At 52.1% G+C, this 14,404-nt stretch overlaps 1 protein-coding gene across 1 annotated transcript; it reads right to left on the bottom strand.

Annotated features, from left to right (window-relative positions):
- Positions 1 to 412: 412 nt before the first annotated feature.
- LOC147646170 (uncharacterized) lies at positions 413 to 7,020 on the bottom strand. Its single transcript, XM_086873853.1, has 11 exons — positions 6,686 to 7,020; positions 6,259 to 6,330; positions 5,815 to 5,886; positions 5,541 to 5,612; positions 5,352 to 5,453; positions 4,828 to 4,935; positions 3,262 to 3,405; positions 2,822 to 2,893; positions 2,417 to 2,518; positions 1,621 to 1,786; positions 413 to 1,092 (listed from the first exon to the last, which is right to left on the bottom strand). Exons 1-11 carry the CDS (start codon positions 6,780 to 6,782, stop codon positions 867 to 869), a joined length of 1,233 nt encoding a protein of 410 aa, XP_086729979.1. The 5' UTR covers positions 6,783 to 7,020; the 3' UTR covers positions 413 to 866.
- Positions 7,021 to 14,404: the final 7,384 nt, after the last annotated feature.

Raw genomic sequence — 14,404 nt, 5'->3', positions numbered from 1 at the left:
GTGGGTGGTGGCAGCATCTGCACAGCAGCAAGCTGGTAATGCAGCTGTGCCAGGGACATTGGGCATGGGCATGGAGATGTGAAATGTGTGGTGCAGGTGTCCCTGAGGGAGGTGTTTGGCCTTTCTCGTGAAGCTGCAGAGGGGCACCTATTGAGAGAGGAGATGGCTGAGGTCCCAGCTGCAGCTGGCACACAGGGACCCTCCTGCACAGCGGGAGATTCTCACTGTGCTCAAAGATTCCCTCTGAAGCCTAAGAGGGGAGCTTATCAGAAGTCCCGAAAAATATCTGGGAAAAGGTCTTAGGTTAGTTGTTGAGACTAGGTACAAATCTCCAGCGGGAAAAGAGCCTCTCCAGTAGGCTGGGTGTTTTGGGGTGTCTTAGTTCTTCCTAGAATGAAGATCACCAATTGAATGCAATTTCAGTTTTTATTCTAGAAGTGTAAAATGTTCCAAGATTTTCTGAATTCTAAAACTACCTTGAAAAACCCTGAACTACTATGGAAATAAGCAAAAAAATGTTTGTAGATTTCTTTCTACAAAAAATATTTCTAAATATTTCTAAAAGTTTCAAATTTCTAAGAATGAAAAGCAAAGACAAAACGCGGTTGCCTTTTCAGAATTCTAAAACTAATTTGAAAAATACTAAACAACTATGGAAATTGGGAAGAAATATTTGGGGTTTACTTTCTATCAATAATAATTCTAAAGAGTTCTAAAATTTCTAATTTCTACAAATGAAAAACAAAGATGACGTGGTACCCCATGCCCAGCTGCTGCCTGCCCAGCCAAGGCTGTGGCCAGCCAAGCAGCTGTGCCAGTGCTGGTGGTACCAGCCAGAGCCCAGAGCAGAAGCCCAAAGGTGTTGCTCAAGCCCTTCCCTGGCAGGAGGGGCCCACATTCAGGCCTGGCCAGGCACCAGGGCCAGCACCTGCAGGGACAGAGGGTCCTGTTCTGGGTGGTGGCGGCACAGCAATAAGCTGAAAATGGAGCTGTGGCAGGGAAAATGGACACTGGCTTGCAGATGGAGGATGACAGGTGCAGGTCTCCCAGACTAACGTGTTTGGCAGGACATCTGGAGGTGCAGAGGTGCTCCTGTGGAGAGAGGAGGTGGCTGAGGCCCCCAGCTGCCGCTGGCACGCAGGGACCCTCCTGCACAGCAGGGCCCAGAGCGGCCAAGGCTCCCCAGCACGGCTGGAGCTGCTGGCACAGCTTGGCCCAGCTGGACAGCTGCCCCTCAAGGCCCCGGCGAGCAGGGGATGGCTCTGGGCAGGGTCCCTGGCCAGGAGCGGGCCCCAGAGCGCCTCTGCCTTTCAAGGGCAATCTCGTCCCCGCTCTTTCTCCTGCCCACCTTGCTTTGCCTCTGCCCGCTGCTCCTGGGGCTGCTCTTGGCCAGGCAGCCTCAGTGGGAGCCAGCACTGGCTGCAGCCCCAGCGGGCTCCCCAGGACAAGGCCCAGCAATTAAGAGGCCAATTAAAGGCCTGGGCAGCAGCAGAACTCTTGGCAGAGTTATTTGGACCACTGACCATCTACAGGTCCACAGCAGCCTCACTGGGAATGTTTCTATTCTACAATAGACTTTCAAAAGAAGCTGTTTGAGGGAAAGATGAACAAAACACTCACCGTTTTCTCTTCCAGCAATACCAGATTCCAACACCACATAAAACGAAGAAATGCACCAAAAAAATCAGGCCTGCCATTACTTCTGGCCAACAGCGTGTTCCCTGACAGAAACCTCTTCCGATGTCCTTCTGGGAATTGGGAACACGTGTTGTGGTGCTGGCTGCATCTGTGGGAGCAATGGGCAGTGAGAGCCCGTGCTGTGCTGTGCTGCTGAGCTGGCAGCATGGTGGGTATGTCCAGGATGTTCTCTGTTTCCCCCAGAGCTGGGGCCTGCAGGCACCTTGTTGGCCCTTGGCACAGGCTGTGCCACCCAGCAAAGCCCAGAAGGCCGGGAGCAGAGCCCGGGGGACAGCACAGCTGCTTGGGCAGTGGCTCCTTCCAGGGACACGGGCCAAACCCATCCCTGAGCAGCCACTGCCACCCCTGAGCCTCCCTTCTCCATGACATCTCCCCCAGCCCAAGGGGACAGAGCCAGGCCCTGTCAGGGGCCAGTGCAGCCCCTGCCCAGTTGGGAGCCAGGGCTGGCTGTGGCCCTGGGCTCGTGGCAGGGCTCCCGCTCGGGGCTGCTCCTGTGCCTCGGGCCTCTGGGCGCTCACGGCTACCTCTGGGAGCAGCTGCAGTGGGATAGATGTTGGTGCATGAGTCCCATTTCCCAGGAGCTGGAAACGAGCTCCAGAGGCCTGGAAGCTGAGGTGCCTCCAGCTTTGGCTGCTGCTGGGTCATGCAAGGGCCAGCCCTAGGGGAAGAGCTGCTGGCACACAGCCCCGCCAAGGGCTGAGCCCAGCACAGCAATTACCTCCTGTGTCTGGGCCTGTGCCTGGCATCGCCTTCTTTCCTGCCAATGAGCCACTGCTTCCTCTGGGAAACGTCTCCACCTGCATGGTCTTTTGGTCCATCCCTTGAGAAAGGAAGAGGCACAGCTGAACCAGATGGAGAAGTTCTTGATTTGGGTGCTGGCATTTTCAGGACCTCATGCTTGTCAAATATGGGGATAAGGTTCAAAAAATGCCTTGGCTTTTGGGCCAGGGCCAGGGCCCTCCCTCCTCCAAAAAGCTGCCAATTCTGAGCAGTAGTGAGGGGATCGTGCAGGGTGAGGGCACACACGTGCACGGCTCTGTCCTGACACCTGCAGCGATGCTGCCCTGGCCGAGCTTTGGGCTCTGAGCTGGCAGCTCTCCCAGGGGGAAAGGCCTTCACCTACCCTCGCCATCTCCCAGGGCCTCAGTCCTGGACGTGGGTTGGGAAGCCAGATCACCTTCACCAGGAGGCTTGGCTGCAAGGAAAGGCAGGACAGAAGAGCTCCCGTGGATCTGTAGGAGATCCTCAGGCTCCCTGGGGCTGGCAAAGGAGCTGCACAAGGCACAGCCCTGGGCCCAGCCCCTTCCCTCTCTGCTCCTCTCCGTGGCTGCACAGAGCACACGGAAGGAGACACTGGCATTGCACATGGGAAGAAGATTGACAGCTAAATGCTCCTTCCTCCCACTGACAGCGATGCTGTGGGATCACTCAGGGCTCCAGAAGGGAGCAGGGCAAGGCTTCCAGAATCCTTCAGCCCTGAGATTATGTTAAGGGATATGGCACATGAGTGAGCTCTTGCCACCTTGACATTATTCCATCAGGAAAAGCACATTGAGAACTTGCCTCCAGCATTCTCCAAGTCTTGCCAGCTGTCATCTAGCCGGGCTTCCAGATAATCCATGTCCTGATCCCAGTCTAGAAGCCAGTACAGATCAGAACCACGTCCATGGTGCGCTGGGATCCACTTCTGCCTTGGGGTAGTGGGCACTGCAAGGGGTTTGGGTTAGATCGTGAGTACCAGATGTCGATGGACATGGCCAAAGCTGCAGAGGGGCCTGGGGAGCTCTGGGCTGGCTCTGGTCACTCTCCACCCTCTTTGCAGGCCCTGTGCAACATCCCTGGTGGGGGGTGACAGGGCCAGAGCAGGGGTCCTGGCTGTTGAGTCTCAGGAGAAGGCTGAGGGACATGGACCCACCTTGTCCTCCCTCCAGCATTTCCTTCAGCATTTGCCTCATGGGTTTTGATGGCACATGGGGTTTCTGGTGTCCTGCAGCTTTGTTCTTTCCACTTGGAGGACCTTAAGAGAAAACAGTTCCCCTTTGCAGGAATGGATCCCAGAAAACCAGTGCTCAGCCTGTGGGGTCAGGAGGGACACACCACTCACCCCTGCGATGGGAGCCGGGCTTGCGTACAGTTACCAACCCAGGAGCTGGGAAAGTCCTGCCTGCAGACACACCTGTAACTCAACAGCCACAGAAGCTTCTGTCACCTCTGCTCATCTGCACAGGCAGCACTGAGCCACGGAAGCAGTGCTGAGGGGAACGCGATGGGCGAGGGCACACACGTGTATGTCTCTGTCCTGACACCTGCAGTGGTGCCAGGACATTGAAACTGCTTATTCTGCCAGGAAAGGACCATTGAGAACTTACCTCCAGCATTTCTCAAGTGTTTCAAGCTGTCATCCAGCAGGGCCTCTGGATAATGCAAGTTGTGATTCCAATCTAGAAGGGAGCCCAGATCAGAACCCTGCCATGGTGTGCTGAGATCCCCTTCTACTTTTGACAACTGGGCACTGCAAGGGTGTCAGGTAAGACCCTGGGTGCCAAATGTTAGAGGACAATGGCCAAAGCTGCACAGGGGCCAGAGGACCTCTGGGTTGGTGTCTGGTCACTCTCCAAGCTCTTTGCAGTCCCTGTGCAACATCCCTGGAAGAGGTGGCTGGAGCAGCCCAAGGCCCATTGGGGCTCTCTCACAGCTACAGCTGAAAGTCTTGCTAAAGCAATGAGGAAAAACTGCAGCAGGCAGTTGCACAACTATCCCTCCCTCACTCCTGCCCTCTCTCCCTCCCTTCCTGCCTTCCTCTCTGTCTCCATCCCTCTTTTCCCTGGGACAGCTCTCCCAGCCCAAGGGGGCAGAGTCAGGCCCTCTCAGGACACATTGGAGGCTTGGCCTCCCCCTCTGCCCATTCCCCACCATGGGCACCCCCCTTTGCAGCCCCTGCCAGGTTTTGGGACGTGTCTCCCATGGATGGACCCCAGCAGGACTGCTCAGTAGCCGAGTGCCCTGAGCCTGCTGGGGATAATTCCTCTGGGCTGTGCCAGTCTTGGCCGGGCTGTGCCTGCACTGCCAAGCAGCAGAGATGGCAGCTCAAGCCTCAGCAGGGCTCAGGCCCAGAGGCACAGCAATTACCTCCTGTGACTGTGCCTGGCATGGCCTCCCTTCCTGCAGCAGAGGCTGCCCATGGGCCACTGCTTCCTCCGGGAAACGCCGCCTTCAGCACAGCCGCTCTGTCCACTTCTGCAGAAAGGGGCAGCTGGATCAGATGGAACCATTCCCCACTGGGGAAACTTCAGGAGGCAATGCTTGTCAAAGGCATGGTTAAGGATCAAGAATCCCTGAAAATTTTTTGGCATTGGCCAGGGCCTACACTATCAAAACAGCTGCCCTTTCTGATCTACCTGGGGACCGAGAAATTGCAGGGGATCTCAGTGTGAGCATGACCCCTGCTGCACTTTGGGCTCCCTGCCTGCTGATGCCAAATGCCTTCCTGCAGAGGCTGGGGAGAAGCTGCAGCCAGGCCAGGCTGGGAAACAGCCCTGCAGGCCATGAAAGCAACAGTGGGGCAGCGAGGCTGCCATGGATCCTCTTCCCACTGTGCAAAGAAAGCCCCTGGCTGCTGAGTCTCAGGAGAAGGCTGAGGGACATGGACCCACCTTGTCCTTCCTGCAGCATTTCCTTCAGCATTTGCGGAGTGATTTTGGATGGCACATGGGGTTTCTGGTGTCCTGTAGCTTTGTTCTTTCCACTTGGAGGACCTTAAGTGAAAATAGTTCCCCTTTGCAGGAATGGATCCCAGAAAACCAGTGCTCAGCCTGTGGGGTCAGGAGGGACACACCACTCACCCCTGCGATGGGAGCCGGGCTTGCGTACAGTTACCAACCCAGGAGCTGGGAAAGTCCTGCCTGCAGACACACCTGTAACTCAACAGCCACAGAAGCTTCTGTCACCTCTGCTCATCTGCACAGGCAGCACTGAGCCGCGGGAGAGGTGAGGGGATAGCACAGGACGGGGGCACACACGTGCACGGCTCTGTCCTGACACCTGCAGTGATGCTGCCCTGGCTGAGCTTTGGGCTCTGAGCTGGCAGCTCTCCCAGGGGGAAAGGCCTTCACCTACCCTCACCATCTCCCCGAGCCTCAGTCCTGGACGTGGGTTGGGAAGCCAGATCACCTTCACCAAGTGGCTTGGCTGCAAGAAAAGGCAGGACAGAAGAGCTCCCGTGGCTCTGTAGGAGATCCTCAGGCTCCCTGGGGCTGGCAAAGGAGCCGCGAAAGGCAAAGCCCTGGGCACAGCCCCTTCCCTCTCTGCTCCTCTCCGTGGCTGCACAGAGCACATGGAAGGAGACACTGGCATTGCACACAGTTAGAAGATTGACAGCTAAATGCTCCTTCCTCCCACTGACAGCGATGCTGTGGGATTACTCAAGGCTCCAGAAGGGAGCAGGGAAAAATTTCCAGAATCCTTCAACCCTCACACGACCTTAACGCAAACGGCACTTAAGTGAGCACTTTCCACCTTGACAGATTATTCCATCAGTACAAGTGGCAATTCAGAACTTACCTCCAGCATTCTCCGAGATTTTCAAAGTCTCATTCACCAGCGATCCCAAATAATTCAAGTCATGATCCCAATCTAGAAGGAAGCACAGATCAGAACCATGGCCATGGTGCACTGGGATCCCCTTCTGCCTTAGGGAACTGGGCACTGCGAGGGGTTTGGGTAAGGCTGTGGGAGCCAGATGTCAATGGACATGGCCAAAGCTGCAGAGGGGCTGGGGAGCTCTGGGCTGGCTCTGGTCACTCTCCACCCTCTTTGCAGGCCCTGTGCAACATCCCTGCAGAGGCAGCAGGACCAGCCCAGGGCCCCTGGGGACTCTCTCCCTCTCACAGAGGAAAGCCTCCCTAAAGGCCTGTGGAAAACCATCCCCAACTCTTCCCAGGAGAAGGAAGTGCTGTCCCAGGAAAGGGAAGCCAGGCCGCGGGCTCACCTGCTCCCTGTGCTCGCTGCGGAGCAGCCTGGGCAGCCCTGTCAGGCAGGGCCACTGCCAGGAGGAGCAGGAGGAGGAGACGCAGAGCAAAGGCCATGGTGCCTTGCCCTCTGCCAGTCCTGCAGCTCTTGCTGCCACCACTGTCCTGACACCGCTGTCCCAATGTCAGCACCGCTGCTGCCGCCGCCGCTGCTGCCGCAACAGTCGTGGTCAAGGACTGACTGCTCGGTCCTCGTGGTGCTGTGCAACCACGGGGCTCTGGGACCTCTGTGACCTCAGAGCCTGCTGTCACCTCAGCCTGCTGTCACCCCACAGGCTGCTGTGACCTCATGGCCAGCGTGGAATTGTGTGGGGAGTGGGATCTGCCTTCTTCACCAGGGAGCTCATCCTGCCCAGCAGCTCTGTCCAAGGGCTATGACAGGGTCCCAGCCCAGCTGATCTCACAGGCTGGGGGATGAAGGGATGGAGAGCAGCCCTGCTGAGAAGGACTTGTGGCTGCTGCAAGGAGAGAGGCTGGACATGAGCCAGCCATGTGCCTCCAAAGGAGGCTGCCCAGCAGCTTGAAGGAGGTGATTCCACCACCCCTCTGCTCTGGTGTGAGCCCACCTGGAGTACTGCATCCACCTCTGGGTGCCCAGCACAGAAAGGACATGGTCCTGTTGGAGCTAGTCCAGAGGAGGGACAGAATGCTCTGAGGGCTGGAGCCCCTCTGCTTTGGAGACAGGCTGGGATAGCTGGGGGTGTTCAGCCTGGAAGAGGGAAGGCTCCACGCAGACCTGATTGCTACCTTTCAGTACTTTAAGGGAGCTTTTAGAAAAGACAGGACAGAATTTTTAGTAGGGCCTGTTGTGACAAGACTGAGGGGGAATGTTTTCAATCTAAAAGACAGTAAATTCAGACTAGACCTAATGAAGATGTTTTTCACACTGTGGGTTTTGAAACCCTGGCACAGGTTGCCCAGAGAGGTGGGCATCCATCCCTGCTGACATTCAAGCTCATGCTCTGAGCAACCTGATCCAAAGGTGTCCCTGCTCACTGCAGGGCACTGCACTAGATGGCCTTTAAATGTCCCTTCCAAGCCAAGCCATTCTGTGCTGCTGTGCACCAGCAGAGCAGTGCTGGAATAATGCTGGGGTGATGATGCTGGCACCTGTGTTTTGGTAGTTGTGCCATTTAGCTGTTGGCCAAGAGAGGATTGATGGGCTGCACAGTGAAGTCTGCAGAGAACAGTGTGCTCAAGGAGAAACAGGAGAGGAACAGGGCTTCCAGCTCAGATAAATGCATTTTGCTGCCCATTTCTCGTTAAGAAATAAAGCAATGTTCTGAAGATCCCTTCAGTGTGGGTGCACTATTGGCTGTATCAGTGCTTGTGTTCTGTAAAACAGGTGAGTTGTTACAGCTTCTTGCCCCATTTACCACTGGATAAAACCCAAATACTGCATTGCTCCATGTCTCCTTTCTTCCAAGTAAAGGCAGATTTTGTTCATTCTTCAGTGGGACATATTCATCTGTTGACAAGCAAATTCTTCTTGCCATTCACACAATGTTGATTTGCACTAATCAGATTATAATTAAGACCTACCTCTCACTGTAATTAAGGCTGATGGATTGTGAGGCAAAGTGTTGCATCATTTGCCCTGGAGAGAGTTTTTCTCTAATTCAATGACATTTGGAGACAGCTGTAGCCTACCATACTTCTGGCATACTAGAAATGAAAAAACAGCCATGGAAACAGGCTGTTCTATCCTTTCCTCCTCCTCCTTCTCCAAGGTATTTTAATCCCTGAAGTCTGAGCTCTTCAGCTGCCTCACAAACATTGTTTTATTTCACATAGGTATCCATCAGGACAGTGGCTGTGAAACTTGGAACAATGTAGGTTTAGAGCAGCAAAAATAATAATCCATTTCCCAGGTTAAGCCAAGCATTTCCCAAATAACTCTAGCTATCGTCAGGGATGTTTCCAAAAGTATCACAGTAAATGTTGGGAGTGGGGAGAGAATGTGAACAAAATTAAAAATACAGCTTTCTGAGATCTTTTTATTCCTATAAAAACAGAGTCAAAATTGTTTATAGATAGAACATTAACTAAGAAGTGAATAAGAGATTGTCAAAATAATAGCTTGGGAAACAAAAATATCTAAATAAAAATAAGTTAACATGTGGATTTATAAGAAAACAATCATACTAAGAAAAAATAGACCTACCAAATCTAAAAACAATAAGGCTGCCTCATCTGTCTCAATATAAAAAAAAAAAAAAAAAAAAAAAAAAAAAAAATTGAAAATAATCAGATCCTCATGACCATTACTATATACAGGACCCTCCAGGTAATGGGAATAAGCAAAGGAACTTTTGGACATTTTTTTTCTCCTTGGGCTGGGGGAGCTGTCACAGGGAAGGGAGGGTCAGGGGTGGCAGTGGCTGCTCAGGGATGGGTTTGGCCCGTGTCCCTGGAAGGAGCCACTGCCCAAGCAGCTGTGCTGTCCCCCGGGCTCTGCTCTCAGCTTTCTGGGCTCTGTTGGGGGGCACAGCCTGTGCCAAGGGGTGGCAAGGTGCCTGCAGGCCCCAGCTCTGGGGGAAACAGAGAACGTCCTGGCCGTATCCAGCGTGCTGCCAGCTCAGCAGTGGAGCACAGCACAGGCTCACGCTGCCCATTGCTCCCACAGATGCAGCCGGCACCACAAGACATGCTCAGAAGATCTGGGAGAGCATGAGAAGAGTTTTCTACCAGGGAACACATGGCTTGATTAAGTTAATGGCCACTGTGGCTGGTGGAGCACTTTTCCTGCTGATGTGCTATGCTGGAATCTGGTATTGCTGGAAGAGAAAAGGGTGAGTGTTTTGCTGATCTCGGCCTCAAACAGCTTCTTGAAAGGCTGCTCATAGTCAGGAAACATTCCCAGTGAGTCTGCTGAGGACCTGTAGATAGTCAGTGGTTGTCCAAATAACTCTGCCAGGAGTTCTGCTGCTGCCCAGGCCTTTCATTGGCCTCTTAAATGTTGGGCCTTGTCCTGGGGAGCCCGCTGGGGCTGCAGCCAGTGCTGGCTCCCACTGAGGCTGCCTGGCCAAGAGCAGCCCCAGGAGCAGTGGGCAGAGGCAAAGCAAGGTGGGCAGGAGAAAGAGCGGGGACAAGATTGCCCTTGAAAGGCAGAGGCGCTCTGGGGCCCGCTCCTGGCCAGGGACCCTGCCCAGAGCCATCCCCTGCTCGCCGGGGCCTTGAGGGGCAGCTGTCCAGCTGGGCCAAGCTGTGCCAGCAGCTCCAGCCGTGCTGGGGAGCCTTGGCCGCTCTGGGCCCTGCTGTGCAGGAGGGTCCCTGCGTGCCAGCGGCAGCTGGGGGCCTCAGCCACCTCCTCTCTCCACAGGAGCACCTCTGCACCTTCAGAAGAGCAGCCAATGACTTTAATCACTGAGAAGCTGACCTGTCATCCCCGCTCTTCACCTCTGTCTCCCTCTGCTCTGCTGTGGCTCCATCCCCGTCTTGAGTGCGTCCCAAGACCCACACCTGCAAAGTGAGAGCCTCTGCCCCTGAGCCCCCTGGCCCTGGTCCCTGGCCAGGACTGAAATTGGGCAGCCCCTGTCCACCAGAGCAGGGCTTGGCCCATGGTTTTTGTTCCAATAAAGAGATGGAGATTTCATCTCAGTGTCTGGATGGTACCACCAGCAAAGCCCTCATGGCACCAGCCCCTGCTGAGCTCCATGTCCTGGAGTAGCCGGGGGTGTCCAAAGTGTGGACAGGCAGGAGCCAGGCAGGGGCTGCCATGACCAGTGGTGGGGCCACAAGGGGCTGGGGGAGCCCATGCTGAGCGTCCCTGGGCTGTGAGGGCACATTTCCTTCAGTGGCATCACCTGGGCCTGCACCTCATGAGGCACCCAGGGCTAATTTGGGCTCTCTGCTAAGGTGTGCAAGGATCCCCCATGAGGTGTGCAGTGGGGTTAAATTGAGAGGGTTTTTTCCTCTTCTCAGCACAGCAAAGGGGACACTCTTGGCTGAGGTTTTGCAGAGCTGGGAGGAAGCCTCTTGCGAGCCCTTGGGCCCGGCCTGTGGGCACAGCGGGCAGGCAGAGCCCATCCCTTGAGGCCAGTCCGGGCTGCTCGGGCCGGGCCGGGCCGGGCCAGGTGAGGGCCCCGGCAGGGAAGGGCCGTGGCCGTGGGCTCTGATGAGGCTGCCGAGCTTCACCCTGGCCCTGTGCTGCAGCCAAACACACATTTACAGCCACAGCCATTCTCTGGGGCACAGGAGGCACCCGGGGCTGGAACTGAGGCCATGGCTTCTCACCCTGAAGGGAGGATGGCTCTCTTGGTTTGGAGGGCACAGCTTAGATCTCAGTTCCCTTTGTAAACCTGCTGGGGAAGTGTGGAGGGGCAGAGAGTTCCAACCCTTCTCATTGGGAAGTTTGGCTGATGCTGTGGGGTTTTTCAATTTTTTGCCCTCTGAATTTGTGTCCTGGCAGAGGGTTAAGTTTGCTTGCTCTCACAAAGGCCCTTTTCTTCTTGGTGCTCAGTGGGACTGCAATGCAGCCGGGGTTGAAGGAGGATCTGCGGCCGCTTGGGCCATGATTGTGGGACACCGTGTGGGACCTGCTACTTTTGGCTGTGCTTTGTGGTGCTGCTGGTTCAGGCCTTTTGCAGTAACTGACTTCAGTTTCTTCATCTTGTCACCATGGCTGGGAATAAATCTCTTGAACACCCCTGTAGTATTAAGAGGCAGGCATTGCTTTCTTGAAGTGCTGCATGCACAGGCCATAGGGATCACAGGGCCTTCTTGGTGGGGTCTTCAGGGAGCCTGGTGGTCATTGAGGGAGGAAGCTGATTCTACTGGAAAAAAGAGGGTTTTCCATGTGTGGAAAAGAATAACCTCTCACTTCCCCATCCCTTTCTGTACAAAGTTATACAGGCAAGTGCATTCAAATATCTCTTTCTGCATTGTCAGCGTATTTTTCTTTCAATATCTATCTGTCTATCTATCTATCTATCTATCTATCTATCTATCTATCTATCCACCTACCTACCCACCTACCTACCTTACTAATCTATTTCTATGCATGAGGTTTTGTTTCTTTATAAATTATGACACTTCTATTGAGAGCTGGAAAATGATACCATCCATGTTTGATATAGCAAAGCTTGGGTTTAGGAGCACACATGAACTGTGATTTCTTTCTTGCTAGACATATGCTGGCTTGTTTAGATTGACTTTGAACTGATATCCTGCAAAGCTGGAAAATGTCTGGTAGCCATTGCTGTGGTATCCTTAAAAATCCTTTTTTCATTTTTATTTTTTTCTTTTGTGCTGGTTGGTAAATACCTTTCTTCCTTAAGCTGTGTGCTGGCAATATTGGAGGTAGAAAATAACATAATACTGCATTTTTTGGATACTTGATAGCTGTCCTGTGAAATTTTATTGTAGTATGTTCTGTCTAATACCCACTCAGAATTAAATCAGCTGGTCAGCTACTGAGCACAACTTACTGCACAGCTGCAGCTCAAGTTTCCACAGTGCTTTTTCTTCCTCTGCATATGTATCAAACACAATCAAGTGCAAGGCTGCTGACAGAGGAAAGAGCCTTGTTTAGTGGAGCTGTTAGCGTTCAGGAACACACATAACCACGAATGGTTATATGAAGGTGCTTTATTTAAAGAGCTCTGGGTGTCAGGGGTACACATACCCAAATCTGACCCAACTTGGGTTTCGAGTTGAACATATTTTATACTCTATCATTATGCAACTTACATATTAATTATTAAACTTACATTGTTCTATTGTATGCATTGTTTTTACCCAAGCATGAATTTCTCGTAATCCCCCCTTAGCCCCCTAACATGGTTCCCCATGTTCTCTAAACAATAATTATATCTAATCACATCTAACAATTGTATCATTTATCATAGACTGACTACACAAGTGCAGCTTGACCTGGTCTTTAGCAAGCACAAGGCCTAACGTTTCCAGGGCCTGCTTTTCCCAGGGCTTTCCAAACCTAACTTTCGTTCTAAGTCCCTGAATTTTCTAAGATTTTAAGGCCTTTTACTATCAGAGCCAGGACTTTGGGAAGGTGGTAGCTGTTAGACCAACACCCAGCAAACTGCCTAAATTCCTTTTTGTGACTGCTGTCTGGTGACTTTGGCCTGGCTTCTTGAGGAGGTTCAATTTTCATTTAGAAATGGCACCAGAACACTCCGTGTGCTCCCGTGGAGCCAGGGCTGTCCCAGGACACATGGAGCTGGGACAAACGGCACATTGATTTTCATCTCAAGAAGTCACCTGAGCTCCTCATGGCAGCAACCCCACGCACTGCTAATGGATCCATTACAATTAACTCAGCACACAGCTTGGAACTTGAAGCTCTGACATACGGAGCTTGTTCAGTTCTGCCATGGAGGAATGGAGTTTGAAAACAAAGAGGTTTAGCAAGGAGATCCACGCACAGCTAAACTCTTTGTACTCTAGCGAAGTAAGTCTTAGGATGTAAACCCTCACCCATCCTCTGGTTTTACCCCTCCAATGAGCCAAATTCTTGGTCTTCATTCCTGTGTCAGTAGGAAAATATGACAGGGAAGTGGAGATTTTCCTTGGCTTCTTCAGCTGGCCAGCTTGTAACCTCATCCTCTGCCACAAACAGGAACAGACAAACTGGGATTTTGTTATGAAACCTACTTGGTGTTTGATTTTACCCAGAAGTAACTGAGATTCACTGAAATATTTACAAGCCATAAATGATGGATTTATTGTGGTTGCTAGAATCTTTCAGATTTTACAACTTTTCTGCTGCACGAGAACCTGGCACTTGCAGAACTCTTGCCCCATGCACTTCTCTAGTGCTTCTTGCAGAGAAGTGCTTTGGGATTAATCAGGATGAGTGCCACGTTCACGTGTGGTTTATGGAGCCCACAGGACAGGGAATTGTCTTTGCTGAGGGCATTGGCTATCATTCCAACACCTGCATCACTTTTTCTACAGTAATCCTTGTGAGAAAGGTTGTTCTTTGCCATAGAGATTTTTAGTCCATATTTTTTATCTCAAACAGCCAAAAGTTTTCCATCTCACAGGTTTCTGATGCTGATTTTTCCATTCCAGTCTGTTGTTGGCCTTGTCAGGAAAATTCATCTACAAACACCAGAGGTTTATGTCTAAAAAGGAGACAGAGGAGTCCTTTTACTTGATTTGAATAAAGGGAGAGGCCATGGGCCATTCTCCTGGGGTCTCTCAAATTTTTGGAGGACACAGCCTCCTTTTTATCCAAATTTCCCAGCCACGTCCCTGTCTCTTTCCCCATTGGCTGAGGTACTTGAGAGGTCCAGACTCCCTGGACTGCCTGATACCTAAGATTCCCCTCTAATGTATAACCCTCCTTCTTCATTTTTAATTCTTATGGAATTTATGGTTTTCCCCCATTGTTTCTTTCATCTTTCAGTATCAAATTTCATTTATCAGCAAACTTACAGTTTGTTTGTAAAGGCAAATATCTTTTTTCCATTCATCAATCAGAGGAATCCTTCCCATTGTTTCTTTTATCTCTCAGTGCTAGTTTTATTTACCAGCAGACCCACAGCTTGTTTTTAAAGACAAATCTCTCATTCCTCTCAACCTCTCTTTTTAAAAAAAATTTCTTACTAATTGTCTGTACAAACTTTAGTTATCATTGACTTTATTTCCTTTTCCTCGATTTTTTTTTTTTTTGTTTTGCAATTATTTGCAGTGACATCAATTTCTGTCCTTTT

The sequence above is a fragment of the Cyanistes caeruleus genome, unplaced genomic scaffold (assembly GCF_971803275.1).
Source record: "Cyanistes caeruleus unplaced genomic scaffold, bCyaCae1.hap1.1 HAP1_SCAFFOLD_117, whole genome shotgun sequence".
NCBI classification, from domain to species: Eukaryota; Metazoa; Chordata; class Aves; order Passeriformes; family Paridae; genus Cyanistes; species Cyanistes caeruleus.
This window is presented reverse-complemented; position numbering and strand designations above follow the sequence as displayed.